The sequence below is a fragment of the Girardinichthys multiradiatus genome, chromosome 9 (assembly GCF_021462225.1).
Source record: "Girardinichthys multiradiatus isolate DD_20200921_A chromosome 9, DD_fGirMul_XY1, whole genome shotgun sequence".
Taxonomy (NCBI): Eukaryota; Metazoa; Chordata; class Actinopteri; order Cyprinodontiformes; family Goodeidae; genus Girardinichthys; species Girardinichthys multiradiatus.
The window spans coordinates 32,720,276-32,735,821 of NC_061802.1; the positions used below are offsets into that span (position 1 = coordinate 32,720,276).

General features: G+C 38.0%; 1 protein-coding gene across 3 annotated transcripts; it reads right to left on the bottom strand.

Moving 5' to 3' along the window:
* Positions 1-4,229: 4,229 nt before the first annotated feature.
* Positions 4,230-14,278, bottom strand: bsg (basigin). Of its 3 annotated transcripts, none has more exons than XM_047375180.1 (9): positions 14,061-14,278; positions 10,768-11,118; positions 9,369-9,534; positions 8,758-8,846; positions 8,509-8,645; positions 8,144-8,420; positions 6,187-6,199; positions 6,017-6,089; positions 4,230-5,289 (listed from the first exon to the last, which is right to left on the bottom strand). In XM_047375180.1, exons 1-8 carry the CDS (start codon positions 14,122-14,124, stop codon positions 6,029-6,031), a joined length of 1,158 nt encoding a protein of 385 aa, XP_047231136.1. In that variant the 5' UTR covers positions 14,125-14,278; the 3' UTR covers positions 4,230-5,289; positions 6,017-6,028. The 3 variants fall into 3 exon arrangements, with proteins under 3 accessions (XP_047231136.1, XP_047231135.1, XP_047231137.1); XM_047375179.1 differs by having other exon boundaries at positions 6,187-6,211; positions 14,061-14,277; XM_047375181.1 differs by lacking the exon at positions 10,768-11,118 and having other exon boundaries at positions 6,187-6,211; positions 14,061-14,273.
* Between the last annotated feature and the right edge of the window lie 1,268 nt (positions 14,279-15,546).

Here is a 15,546-nt window from a genome sequence, read left to right on the forward strand (position 1 = left end):
CGATAACTTAGCTGTTTGGTTGTGTAAAATAGGATACAGGTGACAAAAAGGGGGGCTTAATCTGACAAACAACGACTATCAACCATAGCAAGCTGACAAATACAACAATAGCCACTATTATCCAGGCTTTCTAAACTATATAATAACGAAAGTATCAACCGCGTCGGCCTGTTGCTGTTCTTAGGCAGATCATAGGCTTCATCAAGCATAGATACTGTAGTGACCGTATGGCTCCATCGTGTGGGCAAACTAGGAAATTGCACAATTACAACCCTAATGAACTACATTCGTGGCCAAACGTTGTAGCATATTTAGAAGAATGTCTTCACAAACTTTACTGCTTGTTTTCACCGTTGCAATTTGTATGGAGCACAGTCCCTGGGGGTCCCCCTCACTGTGTCCCTTGGACACACAAAGGAGACATTTTAAACAGCGCCACACAACTTTTATGCATCAATTATTTCCCAGTTTTATGAATGGATTTATTAAGACTTAAATCCTTACCTTACATAACTAATATTTATGACGTTCTTAAATATTTAACATCTTAAATGCTAGCTTTAGTCTGTGAGTGTGAAAAACAGGCAAAAAATGATTTTGAACAAAAATTCACCCTTTGTTCAAAGTTAAAAAATACTTAAGGTGTTTTTTTCCCATTCCATATATGCAAGTTGATAGATTTACAGTACATGAAAAAATATCATAACCTGGTTGAAAATAAGAAAACATAAAACTTTGAAGGGATTTCATCAACAAGAAAATGCAAAAATCTAATAGAAATAGTGTTTTAAAAATGCATTTTAAATGGCAGTCAGTGAAATAAAGAAAGGGACACAGATTGTTCTATCTGTGTCTGTTGTTTAAAGGCAACTGACAGGCTGAAGAAAATCCAACAAAATTAGAAATAAGCCCGAAATACAAAACCTTGTCAGATTGCATGTCACTTCCATTGACACAATGAAAACTATTCAAAAATAAAACAAAGAAAAAAAAACAACACAAAATATGTTGAGCGACCCAGGAGGGCTAGATGGTTATGAAAAGTTATCAGAAGAAATTCAACTCATTTCAAAGTCATCTTCTAAAATATTTAAAGCCAACTCAACTCAGTTTTCCTATTTTAACTGCTCTCCACAGGCTGCAACAATCAAACCTCTTTTAAAGAAGCTTAATCCAGATGCCTCAATAATAAGTAATTACAGGCTCATACCAATGTTCCATTCTCTGGCCACTTTTGTTCAATGTCTTTAAATTCCCCCTAGCTCAGATTATGAAGTAATAAAACATTTCTTACAATACATATGCTGAAAACGCAAAACTTCAATCCTGTAATATCACATGGTTAAGTCCGCTTCAGTCACTGAGTCAGTCTGTCCATAATATCAACAGCTCGATGGATCAAAAACTTTCTACTACAAAATATATCTTTTTTTTTATTTAACCTTTATTTATACAGGTTGTCTCATTGAGATGGAAGGTCTAATTTACAAGAGAGACCTGTTTGAAAAAAAACAAATAACAACAAAAAAGTTACACAATAACAATAATCATATCACAACATTCTCCAAATGCCTGCACTGGGTTCCTATTTGTAAAAGGATAGAAGTTTCAATATTGTCTTCGGTCTATAAGGCACTGAATAATCTTGGGCGTACATACATTTCAGAATTGCTGGCCAGGTTTGCATCCCGGGCCAACAGAGACCCATTAACTCAGTGTTCCCAGGATCAGCAGGACCAGAGCTAAACAAGTGGAGGCATTATTTTGTTTCTCTTCTGCTCAGCTCCTTAAAACCCTGAGCTGTGCAAAACTCTGGGTAACTTTAAATCAGAGATGAACATTCCTGCTTATTGGAGTTTTTTCACAAAGGACAAATGCTATTTTATTAGCTTATTTTCATCATGTCTTGACATTTTATTTGGGTTAATTTTCAACTGCCTCAAATGTTGTGTGATAAGTTTTACCATTTATTTTAATGCATTTCTCATTTTTGATGTACTATTCTTTACCTCATCTGATTTAAGTGTAAAATACTTTGAAACAGCTTGTGTGCGAATTGTGCTTCACAAATAAACTTGCTTTTCCTTCTTGAGCACTTGAGTGAACGCACATCGTAGCATTATTTATGGCACAATGACTAAATGGAGGGAAACTGGTAAATTAAGGAATCCTAATTGGGGCTACAGACTTACCCACATTTATCCATGTGTTAATTACTCAATATTTTTCCTATGCTGTCAGGACAGATTTAATAATTTACTATGACAAAAAATATGTAAAAGAAAATGAAAATGTCTCAAATGAGCCCTGTGTGCACAGTGGTATTATGGTGGTTGGTGGGTTACAGTGGAAGTAGGCCCCCAATTGAAATTCTGCTTAGGACCTGATATCATTCTGCTATTCTGACTAAATCAGAAGACCAGAATCGTCACTTTAAAGGTGGTAGTAGAAATCACTTTCGTCGGTCAACCCTAGTTACCTCAAAGGAAACACGTGCTGTCTTCATAATTTTCTATCAAAGGGGCTTCACAGGAAAGATATTGCTGCATGCATGATCAGACTCAAATCTACCAGTTATCAAATCTTCAACAGCTTCAGGGAGAGAGGTTCAATTTCTGTGAAAGGTGATTCAGAGGGCATAGGAAAGTCCAGAAAGTGCCTGTCTAATGAAGAGAATTCAATGATAGGGTTGAGATTCCATCAGCGCAAAACTTGCTCAGGAATAGCAGTGTGCAGGAGTGAGTGTTTCAGCACGTACAGTGAGATGTAGACCTTTGGATGCTGGCCTGGGGTCAAGAAGGCCAGCGTTCCTAATTAAGGACAGGTTGACACTAAGCAGAAAATACTAAGACAAGAATGCAGAAGTCTAGTTTATTTTAACTGCTGAAGGTGAATGCCCCCATGAGCCATGTATCATGCCGACAGAAGAACCCTGAGAACGTTTACTGTGAAGCTCAACTTTAAAAACAAGATACAACAGAAGCATCCTTTTCTTATGGCTTCTTTTCTGTCAACAGGACTTCATTTATTTCATCAGATTTAAAATTAGCTACAAAATGTTCAGCATTGTATAGAAGATAATGTGATGTGCTTTATGGTATATGAGATCAAAGCAGATTCCTCCCATATTTTCTTGGCTGCCAGTCATTTAGCAATCCATCTCTGATGAATTAGGACTGAATGAAGGTGGACATGGGAGACAACTGCTGTGTGGTGGGTTATTTCATTTTCCTCCCCCACAAACTGTGACAAAGCTGCTCACATACATCTAAACCAGCTGAATTCAGAACTGGGACATCATATATTGGATAAAACACTGAAACTTACCATCACAAACTATATTAATTACTGTTAAAAATTTTATTACTTTCAGAATAATATAATTAAGGTTATGGAGTGGCTAACTCAATGACAGACCTTAATCCAATGGAACACTTGTGGTTGGGCAACATCAATAATGTAATTTCTCTGGCAAATACCATTGCATAGGAACTGTGGAATACAGTCCAATCATCAGAGACTGGATTTACCTGTTTACAGGTGTCAGAGGTCTAAACAGTTTGCCCTTTACCTTCGGGTCAGCACCATTTGCCACAAAGACAATTCTTTCCCCAGACTATCACTCTGATGAACACTAACAGTCAGTGCCCAGATCTATACCATGCATATTTGCAAAATTCAACCGTCTTTTTTTGTAAAAACACTGTACAGTCATATTCAATAAATTACAATTTGTGTTCCAATGAGGCTTCTCAGATTGAGTATTTTTTTTAAATAACCTTTAAAACACAAACTTATAAAAGCAGATTCTGAGGCTGCCCCACTCTGTGCAACATTTCACAGAAATGGTTATTAAAACTAATCACCTTTAAGCACACAGGTGGATTTTGACTAACTTATTTTGTTAAATAGCTTATTTTATGTGTCAAACTAGGTTTAATAACTTGATTTGTATCCTCCCTTCAGATTTTCTGATGGACCTTATCCAGGCCATCTAAGGGTGTGCATGGAGCTGGTCTCACAGCAGCGGACAATCAAGTACGGCCTGGAATGTGTAAAATGTTCAAGCTCGCGGCAACTACCGTGACCAGCTCTGGCAAACAGTTACCGTCACTGTGCAGTAATTCTTATACGGTAGGACTTCAGCAGTACAGCATCGATATGAAAGTGGTACATTAACAAAAATATACCTTTTGAACTAAAAATATAGCAATGACCAATCCAAAAAGTTTTAAATTTCAATATCTTTATTTCAGTTTGTGCAAGTTGTACAAAGGATGGCATTACATGTTGACAGAGGGTACAGCACTTGACACAATTCTGGCTAAGTCTTTAAGTTTTCCAACTATAAAGTGTAACATTCAATCACCACATTGTTTAGGTTAGATGGAATATATCGCTTCTGAATTATCTACAAAGTGAAGAGGACAGAGACAGCCATTGAACAAACAAGTGTTTCAGATTACAATAAGCAGAGAGGAAAAAAGATTCAGTAGTAGTTTAAATCTGAAATACGTGCACATTACTGAAGTTGCACTGCAAAGATGCAACAGTAAAAACCTTTTGCACTTGGTTGGAAACACGTTTTTACTGGGGTGGTCGGTAACTAAATGGGCCCCTGTTTGAACAATAAAAAAAGAAAACATTTATTAAAATTAGTTTAACACTTCTTGCAGACATTAAATGTTAGCAAATGTTAGCAAATTGTGAAATAAATTTAAAGCATCAAATCTAATCAAATACTTCATTGGATAAAAACAGAAAAAATAAAAAAGGGACACAAAAAAGCAGTTTAAGGCAAAGTAATGAACTCTGCGAAGCCTGGCTTGAAGGGTTGCAACAGATCATAAATTCCAGAACTAAAGTTTTCCCAACAAGAACAGCAATCACTGGATCAACAGCATAGGAGAACCTCAAACACTGTCCTGCTTCACGACTGGGTGCTCCAAATTAAAGAATGGCAAAGCATAGAGTGACCATTGTGAGGCCAGCGCAGGAAGCGTCAGCACAAAACTAAGCATTTTTATGCAATTTCACAACACACGCTTGGCTAGAACAGCATTTAAATTCATGCAATATTTGCCACATGGGCTCAAGCAGAAAGTGTTGTTTAACACCATGTCCTGGCTGCACAATGGGAAGAATTGAAGCATAAAAAGAAATCGGGGAAATTATTCTCCTAAAAACCATTTACACTCAAGCACAAAAAAGGTACTTAAAAATTGTAGGTTTGCACAATATAATGTGCCATACAACAGTTGAATCCTGGAGTGCCAACTTGACATCCATCTAGAAAGGGAAAAAAAAAAAAAGAAAATCAATTTATTTCTCAAAATATTTAGTTTGAACTTTTCTGTTTGTCATGCCATAACTGCAAAGTTTACTGGGATTGTTATGCAATAGATCAACACGAAGCAGAACATAATTATGAAGCAGATCCCCCCCCCCCCCCCCCCCACAAAAAAAAACATCTTTTCAGCCATTACTCTGCTACCCCTGAATACAACCTAAAATTGCACATTACAGTAAACGAACCATGCACATCATAAATCATGATTGGTGCATGGTCATGTGTGGCGTGTTGTTCATTAGCAGGAAACGAAGCTGGTTAGAGCTGATGGGAGGAAATGGAGAGCAATCCTGGAAGAGAACCTGTTAGAGACCATAAAAAACTTGAACTGGAACAGAGTTCATCTTCCAGCAGGATACGGTCTAAACAGGCACAATGGGAATGTTTTAGATTACAGACTAATTCTGTTTTAAAATGGCAAAGTCTAGGCAAGACCTAGGAAGAGTTTCTATACTAAACAAAAATAGAATTAAATATTTGTTTACTTCTGCTTCACTGTTATGCAGTACTTTGTGTTATACTATTACATTAAAATACAATAAGGTTTGTTGTTGGAACAAGAGATGTTCAAATGTACAAGATGCTGTATATATAAAAAAAAAAAAAAAAAGTTGATTTTGTTGATGAACAAAACAAGTATCTCTCCTCATGGTCGTTTCTACATACCTCCTTCAGCTTTTAATTGGAATTCCTTTGCCTCACATTCTTGTCCTTGTGGTTTGAAGTAGAATTGCTCTTCCTGGAAGACATGCAACATGAGCTTTCTTCGAGCGAAAGGCTAAAGAATAATAATGATAATAATAATGATAGTAGCAGCGAGGGGTGACCGTACTTACAGAGGAGCAGCTCCTGAGTCATCGTCTGTACAGTAACGGACAAGTCATTGATGAGGGAAGGAAAGAAGGAAAAACGTTAATGTCAAATCACAGCTGGCTAGTTAGAGAAACATGCCTACACAAGTCTTTATCAATGATGTGGCAAATGGGATTAATGACAACCTCCAACACGACATGATCAATTTAATTACACATAAACAGACATGCCCATCTTGAGCATTTCTGACAATGAATGAATGATGCAACTAAATTACACACTGGTGAATAACCAGTTCAACTGGAACCCTTTGTGTTGGAGAAAACAGTGTTGATCAAATGTCATTTTGACAATTCTGTTAAATCTCCAATTAACATTTAACCAATCAGTCGGCACTCATCTTTAATGCAATATCCCAATGCAACCCTTAGCATCACAGAGGCTCATGCAAAACAAGCAAGAGATAACACACTGCAACAGTTGTATTCTTCAACTGAGAGCCACCACACATCCTGGCAATGTATAGTGGAAGTTTCAGATCTGAGCGACAGCATGTAGTCACAAGGTAAAAAAGTAAAACAAAAAGAAGTGTTAGGCTCTTCTGTGGCCGAGCGATGAATGAGACAAATAGCACAAGTTGGTCCTTAAAAAGAGAGTTGCCCCGCAGTTGTCATGCATTAAGTACAAGATGCAGAAAACATGCAAACGAGTTGATGAATCCTTCGATTTTAACCAACACAGCATCATATCAAACCATTAAAACAACTTCAAGTGCATCACCCGACTCTTTCATTGGCTCAAAAACAATGGACTTTAAGCACCAGAAAGTGGAAGTGAATATTTGAAGCTTGCTCTGTATAACATTCAGCGCCAGTGAAAGAGTGTCCAACGCTGAGCACATTCCTCTTAGAAGTGGTTACTATGAAAGCAGGTCATTCAGACTTCCATAACCGTTTTCCTCCCCCACGCGGTCAACTCAGCTCAACCACTTCAGTCTGACATGCAGTTTTTGTTCACTTACCAAAATGCAAAATCAGCAGCGAACAGAGAAGTCAAAAATGTAAAAAAAAAATAAAATAAAAAAGGTTCTATAACAGATTGTTTACACAGCAGTAGAAGCCAAATCATGAGCTACATTAACATAAAAATGTAAATAATGACAAAACCAAAGATAACCCTGGTTCAAATTGAAGACATGCCCCCACCCGCCCCCTCTTTCATAACTCAGCATTAAATATACTTCAGTTCGGTAGGGACTGAGAAAGCCTGCAGAAACACCACTGTTAATGATTCATGATACGTTTCACAAGTCTGCTCAAACAAAACAAAAGGGGAAAAAGCCAAATGGAAATTCCTTAGCTGTTAAAAATGTTTATTGCCATTAGGTGGGATTTCTTTCTTGTGTTTTCCCTTTGTCCTAAAGTTAAACTGAATATTTATTGTACTCACTTAATAAGGAAAAGTGAGATCACTTAACCAATGGTTTGTGACTATATCTTGCAGTAAGAAATTGTCATTTCTTGTTTAACAAAAGCCGTCTCAAAGTTCTGTTCAGTAGTTGTTACTTGGTTGCACAAGCAGTGAAACGCCTCGAGTCAGAAATGACAGATGATACATAACCTTCTAGCATCTTATAAAAAAAAAAAAAAAGGGCTGAAAACTACTGGATCTGAACTAAAAAGGGCCATGTCTCTGTTAAAAAGGACACATGTAATGATCTCCAGTTGAAAGTCTTAAAAAACACACACTGAAACTGGTCCTACCTGAACTGGATTATTTGCACTGAACAGATCGTTTGAAAACAAAATACATTGATGACAGAAATTCTGTTTGTGAAAACACAAAAAGCATGCAACACCTTTGGCATTAGAACCACCATAGATTGGGAGAGCCAATTCTGCTAGGAAGGTCGTGTTTCACACATTTCATTTTGGGGACAAAAAATGTTCTAGGAGCTTGTAGAGAAAGTCGAGTACATACCATCATTGACCTCATCAGGCTTTCTCCTCTTTTCATAGATGAAGATGATTGTCACAAGGATGATGACCTCAGCCACAATTCCAAGGAAGGGCCAGAGAGCAGCCAGGCGACTCCGGACGCGCAGCTGGATCTTGTCGCTAGTTGTGCCCAGTTCATTGGTTCCAGAGCAGATATAGTATCCACTGTCGGTGTCCATGTTCAGTTCATCAATAGTCAGTGTGGTCTTGTTAGGGGTGTTCTTGATCTCGTATCTCTCAACTGTGCCGTTGAAGATGGTCTGTTGACCATATTTAGGCAGCAAGTTAGATTTAGAGGGACAAACACTAATCAAGACCCTTAATTTTATTTTTAAATCCAGTCTTTACCTTCTGACTACCCTCCTCCTCTTTGACCCACACCCAATAAGTAGGGAGGGGGTAACCATGAGCCACACAAGTGAGCACACCTTTGTCCAACTCATTACCGTGCTCAGAATGCTTATTGGCTCCAATATGAGGAAGAGCTGCAAAAAGAAAATCGATTAAAAGCATATTAAATATTACAATTCATCCCCAATGATGTGAACATGCAAAAGAACTTTACAACAGAACCAATGCTGATTTATTTAAACTTACTTTTCACCTCGATGGCTCCCCTCACTTGTGGCTCGGTCTCAAACACACATTCATAATGACCAGACTGCTGATATGTGATCTTTTCCAAACTAGAGGACCAAACAGTTCAAAACTGATTGTTAAACAAGCAAACGTGTAAATGTTTTTCTCAAGCACTGGGAATCAAAGCAAAAACTGACTAAAGCTGTAGCTACTTTCATGATGGTGATTAATTTTTCCACTGAGCTGTGACAAAAAAAAAAAACACCACCACAATAGAGCACAGTTTATGCTCAATCGCTGGGCATGAAACTAAAGCCGCTTGTCTGCTTGAATATTTCGAATTTCCCATTAATCACAGCCCCGCTTTGTTTGGCCCTACTCTCCTGCCTTCTCCCTCTCTAAAATGGAGAATTAAAGTCAGGCCAAGAGAGTATATGCTAGGGGCTCTCATCCCTGCTGCCAAAGCTGCATGTCTGCATGTTCTACCTCCCCACTAATCAAGAGCAGTGAATGGCTGATTGGAAGCCGTAACTCTGCTGCTATTGGAGGAAGCCCCGGGATGATCGGGGTGGGGGCTCTCTCAGTCAATATGCAACAATTGGGACACATCTCATGCAAGTGCTTCTTACCTGTGTTCTGCATAGTAAGTATTCTTACTGGACTTTGAATTTTCAATGACTTTGCCATTGTGCGTCCAGAAGGAGCCCTTACTAGGAAGGCTGCTCGTCAAGTTGCAGGTGAGAATGGCAGATGTTTGGTTGCTGACCTCAGGCGGATCAACGGTGATTTGTGGGTCTGAAAGGTGAAGAGAGGGAAATAAAAACCAATCTTTTAGCTTTTTCCCCCACCACAAATATAATGCCACCATCAGAGGTTAAAGCATCAATTAACAACTATAAATTATTGAGTCCAGAAACTCAAGACTCATCTCAAGCCAGACTTAACCAGGTACCGACTACAAGAAACAGACTAAAACAAGTAGCAGTGTATTTTCCTTTTAAAAACAGACAATTGCTTAGTGCCTAACGATTAGGCAGAGTTCCAATAATTTTGAATTTTGCCAAGTCCTCAACAAGTTGCGATTGTTCTATCCAAATATGGCACATATGGTGGCAAGATTTCCCCAGGTTGGGGATATCTATCCCACTGACTGAAATATGAAAAAGGTAAAATAAGAATTTAATTGGAAACTGTCATGGACACAGTAAAACTACAAAAAGGTAATAGGAAAAAGGTTTTTGGTAAATGCATGCAGAAGAAGGAACATCTGGGGAAAATAACTGATCTGACAGTGTCACTGCCAGACATGTAATATTTTAGTACAAATATAATAAGAGTACTATTTGTTTGATTCAATTCTCTTTAATTACAAGAAATAATAATGGTCCTCAAGAATGCTGCCCAATGGTTGAGAGTCTGTTTAGAAACCTAGTTGCCATCTTCTGTGCTTGTAGTACATTAGGAGTGTCTACAAGCATTAAGAGGCATTTACAATGTTAGTATGATTTAGGGATAATGCCAAGTCTACAAAAAAGCAGCACTAATGTAGTAATCTGACACCCCCTTTTCATTGAGTAAATAAGATTTTTCATCCATTGTCTATACCCGTTTACCCTTGCAGGATCACGGGGGGGCTGGTGCCTAGTAGTCAACCGCAGTCATTGTCCCATTGAGGCCATTTACAAATTTCCAGTATTATCAGCAAGAAAACCCTGATTATAATTAACCAAGTCTTGAAATGAGAGAGAAAGAGGGTGGGGTAGGTATCAGATTAAATGCACACTTTGCAATTGGGTGATATAGGATTAAAGGAGGAACCAGGTTATGCTCTGGAACCAGGCTCATGGTCTACTACAGGACAGCCCTGGAGCTTCTGAGGAAAGAAAGGGAGAGCATGTACTAGATGGAGCAGGATAAAGAGGATACTGAACCAGGAAAATAGGGCAGGAGGCAGATGTCCAGAATTTTACTAATGAGGAACAGTCAGCTACTTTGACCAGAGTTTCCTCATTTTTTCCTTCCACTCACTTTCAATCACAATAATGTTTGCCTGCGAGCGGATCCACTTGATTTTGGGCGTCTTCTTCAGATCGTTGCGGTCAGGGTCGTTTGAAGCACGGCACTCGTATGTGCCCGTGTCGTCAAGAGTGAGGCTGAGGAGGTGAATGGTGCTGGCGGCGTGGGCTATATATGTGGCATTTATTCCGACACGTTCATGACGTGCCCCGTCAAACAGCTGGGTGAACGTTTCATTGGACTCTTCACCCTCTACAAACCACCACTGCACCTCTGGAATGGGGTTCCCTATTACCTCACAGTGCAGGTCAACACTGTTGTTGATGAGTTTCATCTGGGAGAGGGGGGATTTTATAAAACCCGCTGAGTGCAGTTAACAGTCAGCCCAGCAAACAAATATGAAGAAATGTAATAGTGTGTTAGAAGCAAAGATGAATGCATGATTCATGATAAAAATGTAATGGAGGAAAAATGAAAAGCATACAGAAAGAGAGAGACAAAAAAAGTTAATAAAAACCAAAGAAATGAAAATATGGCAGCAAGCACAAAACATGCACACATAGATCAGAGCACAATTTACAGCCAACTAGATAATTATTTTGATCGTACTCAGGACTCTGATCAATTAAAATGAACAAGAAATGCGACATAAGGCAGCTGTAGATGACCAAAGCTCATTTGACAGCACAGCAATAAACATTTTGACATTTAAATCTGCTTTCAGGTCAATATATTTGGTAGTAAGTAAAAAACAAAAACTAACTCACTTGTTAAATTATATTACACTTGGCAGGCAGGACACATTTAGTTGATCTTTCACTTAGGTAAAAGATCAACTTAATAATCAAGAGCCACATTAAAAAATAGACTCAAGGGCTTTTCTGTTCAGTGGTATATTGGATCACAAGGATATTTTTTACTGAAACATGACCATGAAAAAAATGTAATAGCCATTAGCCAAAAAAGCTTGGTCATCCAAAAACAGCAAAACAAAGCATTTGCATTTAAATCAACACAATGTAAAATGTGAGGGAACAAATAAAGCAGGTGATGGTGAAAAATGCAGATGAAATCAAGATAAAAAACAAACAAAAAAATTTACAAAAAAAAAAACCAAATGTGAGAAATGCATTTAGAGCCAATAGTCCTTGCTGACAGCTGTGTCAGGTTTGCTCAACAGTGATTGTCAATCTAGGTTAATGCTGGGTATTTTTAGGCCATCATGCCATTGATTTTATTGAGACTTTGCACACATAATTACAGGACAAAGGCACAGCAAATATGTCACAAAATAGCATTATGGTTTTAGTCAAGATTTAAAGAAAGTTAACCTGTCAACTAGAACACAGTTGTATTTCAAATATTTGGATAGGTCAGAAAACATTCTGGGCATTGTGTGAAGAGCAGCGACTCAGGTTTCATTAGTCATATAGTAATTATGCCAGGCAGGCAAGCAAGCATGGCGAGTAGAGTAACGAACTAATGATGGCCTGTGAGAGCGATTTATGATTCCTACCCTTTCCCATGTTTAGCTGCCCTCCGTGTACCCTGACAGAGCAGAGCTGTCTGGCTACTCGACAGGCAAGAGAACAAGCGTGTTCCCACACACACAAATAAAAATCATGTTGCCAGTTAATATTAAAGTATTATGTACAGACTTTTGATAGAAGCAGTCTTCATCACCTCCAACAAATAATGCAAAATGTCAGCAGGTCAAAAAGAGGGATCCTCGGTTGTCAACAAAAGCTTCAGGCACGGTGCATATCATGACACTTTCCACCATTACCAAAGGTCACCTTCCTTCAGAGCTTATGTAGCACAGCCGTTTAAAACAGAGGTCTTGATCAAAAATTGATTACATGTAGTCTTCTATTTTAATCATCTGTTCTGTAACATTAGAAGGATTTTGCACTTGAAGTTCTTTCAAAAGATTATATTTCTAAAATCAGTATTTGACATTTTGATGAAGCCAGAACAAACAATGTACCTCAAAAAGGTTATGTTACAGTCCAAGATGTTTTTGGGAAAACCCAAACCTACAGATCTCGTGTTACATTTTACACAGAGTTTGGTCAGTCAAACCTCTGGGAAGTGTGTCATGGACAAGCACAAAAAAAAAAAGAAAAACATCTTTATGTAGCTTCATGGTTTAACAAATGAGGTTGGAAGAATGTGTCACCAACAAAGCCTTAAAATACCACCAGGATCTCAAACTGTCCAAATAGTATTGCACATCTGAATTAAACTTACTTTGATTAAGTCACTGTAAGCCAATCAGTGCTGCTGCAAAATAAATCAACTATTACCCCATCAAGATGATTATCCTAGCATATTAAAACCTCTTTAAGAGACGGTGTAGTTGTTTGCTAGGAAAACAAAAAGTTTCAATTAAAATAAATCAACCAAGTGCTTTGTTAAAAAAGTTGGGATAGTAATGCTGCTTAAAAAAAATATTTTATGAAGTCGTTTCAAGTAAAAATTATTGATCAATCATTTTTGACTGTGAACCCAGTTTTAACTACAAGTGCCAATCCGGGCATTACAGTGCAGAGTCATATTCAAATGTTACTCCATAATTAAAAAGTGACATTTAGAGTAAAACTGCTAATCAAAATGTGCATCATAACCAAGAACATGTTAGCATTATTTAATAACACCCAACGTTTGACCAACACATTTCTATAAAGAGTGTAAAACTAAGTCAGATTTGGGTCAGAGAGTTACACCATAAAAGGTTACAACAGACTGGTTAAGAATCAAGATCTTCCAACCCACAAGATGTTTTCCAATGTAATCCATTTGATTTAAGACAGGAGTTAATCTGTTTAGAAACGCGAGTAATCATTTTAAACGTTACGCAATCAGAGGTTAATTTTACCACCGCTCCGAAAGAGTGCGCGTTACTCTTTTGGTGGACACCGTTTAATTTAACGTTAAAACCGGTGTCATCATCCTGCCCCCAAAATGATCCAACGTTTGTGACAAAAGTGACTTTTAAACGAAAAATGCTGGTTTCAAAGCATTGTGCCGTTTGTGTCATTGAGGCGGTTTATAAGTCACAATGCGCTCTCTAGCTTTCTCAACCGCAATTAGCTAAACGTTTCGACGGCAAATCTCAACATTATTCACCCGTTCAAATCTCCCAAACCCCACAGACGATTCTACAAATTGTAGGCCGTTTTGTAATAACTATTGGTACGCTTTTTGACGTCGAAAACTCTTTGAAGACAACGAATAAAACAAAACGTTCGTAGTCAGAGCAAAGTCTACATACTGAGCCAACATGGCTGACACACAATTCTTACCTGTGGACGCGTCGGCTCGCCAACAGCTCACAACCAGAGCAGCGAGAGCCCAGAGTAACTTCATGGCTGGTGATTAATAACGAATTTCACCCGGAATAAACACAATGCGAGCTTTCTGCGGGGAAAAGTCTACGAGTCTTCCTCGTCCTGCAGCCGAATCTCCAATGCCGACGCTCCGCCGATAGTCTCGGTCGTCCTCTACGCAGACGTCTTTATTAGCACGTACACATGACGTCAGCAAACGGGCGTGGTGACACAAACGCGTTGAATTATTTTTAACTGTTTATTAAAGGCCTTAATCGACACAAGTTAAAAGACAGACTAGTCTCTAAATGGAACCTTAATTTGAAAATTCGCTAGGATATCTTGTTTTCTTTATATGTCTGTGTACCCGAGTCTGTTGGCTCTAAGCAACAGCACTAAAATTACAAATAAATTACAGATCTTTTGGCATACAACTCAAAATCAATAATTACCCACTTTTTATTAATTGTTTTTTTTTTCTTTAATAACTTTAAGATGTTTTTGTCAGCGAGTTTAAGGGAGTGTCATGCACTTCCTCCAGGAAAATATTTATCTGAATAAGTTTTCTTATGAATAATACCCAGTTCAGATGTTTAATCATTCCTTTCTCAACAAGTTTTCTACATAATTGTTTCAACATTTCTTAATTCCATAATAGATTTATCTCTTAATTCATTTCATTATAAACATATTTGTTTAATCAATTTAATTTGATCATTTTATTTCTAGTTTCTAGTAGCTTTATCACTTCCGCTATTAGCCTCTGTAAAGCAGTTTGTGTAACACCCAGCAATATAAAAAGTGTTCTATAAATTTATCCAGTCCTATGTAAAGCACCTATCTTCAGTTTATGTCATGTTTTTTTTTTTTGAGGATTTGGATCTGTGGACTGAGGTAGCCATGAAAAAGGTTTTATGTCTGGTAAACAACTCCTGTATTTAATGGGCTATGTATTGCTGTTCATTATCCTGTTAAAAGATCTGATTATGGCCCGTGTTCAGCTTTCTGGCATAGGCCACCAGATATGCATTTCAATGCCATGCACTCTAAATTTCCCAGGCCATTTAAAGATAAACCAGTCTACCTGATCACATTTAACAGTGGGGATGAATTACTTACCCAGATTTATCCTTTATTTTACACCAAACCCAAGTGGAGGGTTTGTCCCCGAACAGCTGCTCAGTCTTAGTGTCTTCTGACCAAAGCACACAGTTATGGTTCTTGCCATTACGAAATCTAACGGCAAGATTTTGTGACCCCCCCTAACCTTCTCCTCACTGTGTGGCAGAAAGACAAATATAGGTCCTCATCCAGTTTAGTAGCCTGTGGCTTCAGGAATTGGTCAAAACCAGAACCAACAGATCAAACCTCAAAGAAAAGTGGAAATATGTATTGGCCTGGAAAAGCCTGATCAGTGCATCTTTAGTACTGTTGCTTATGATTTTAGGACACTACTAATAAA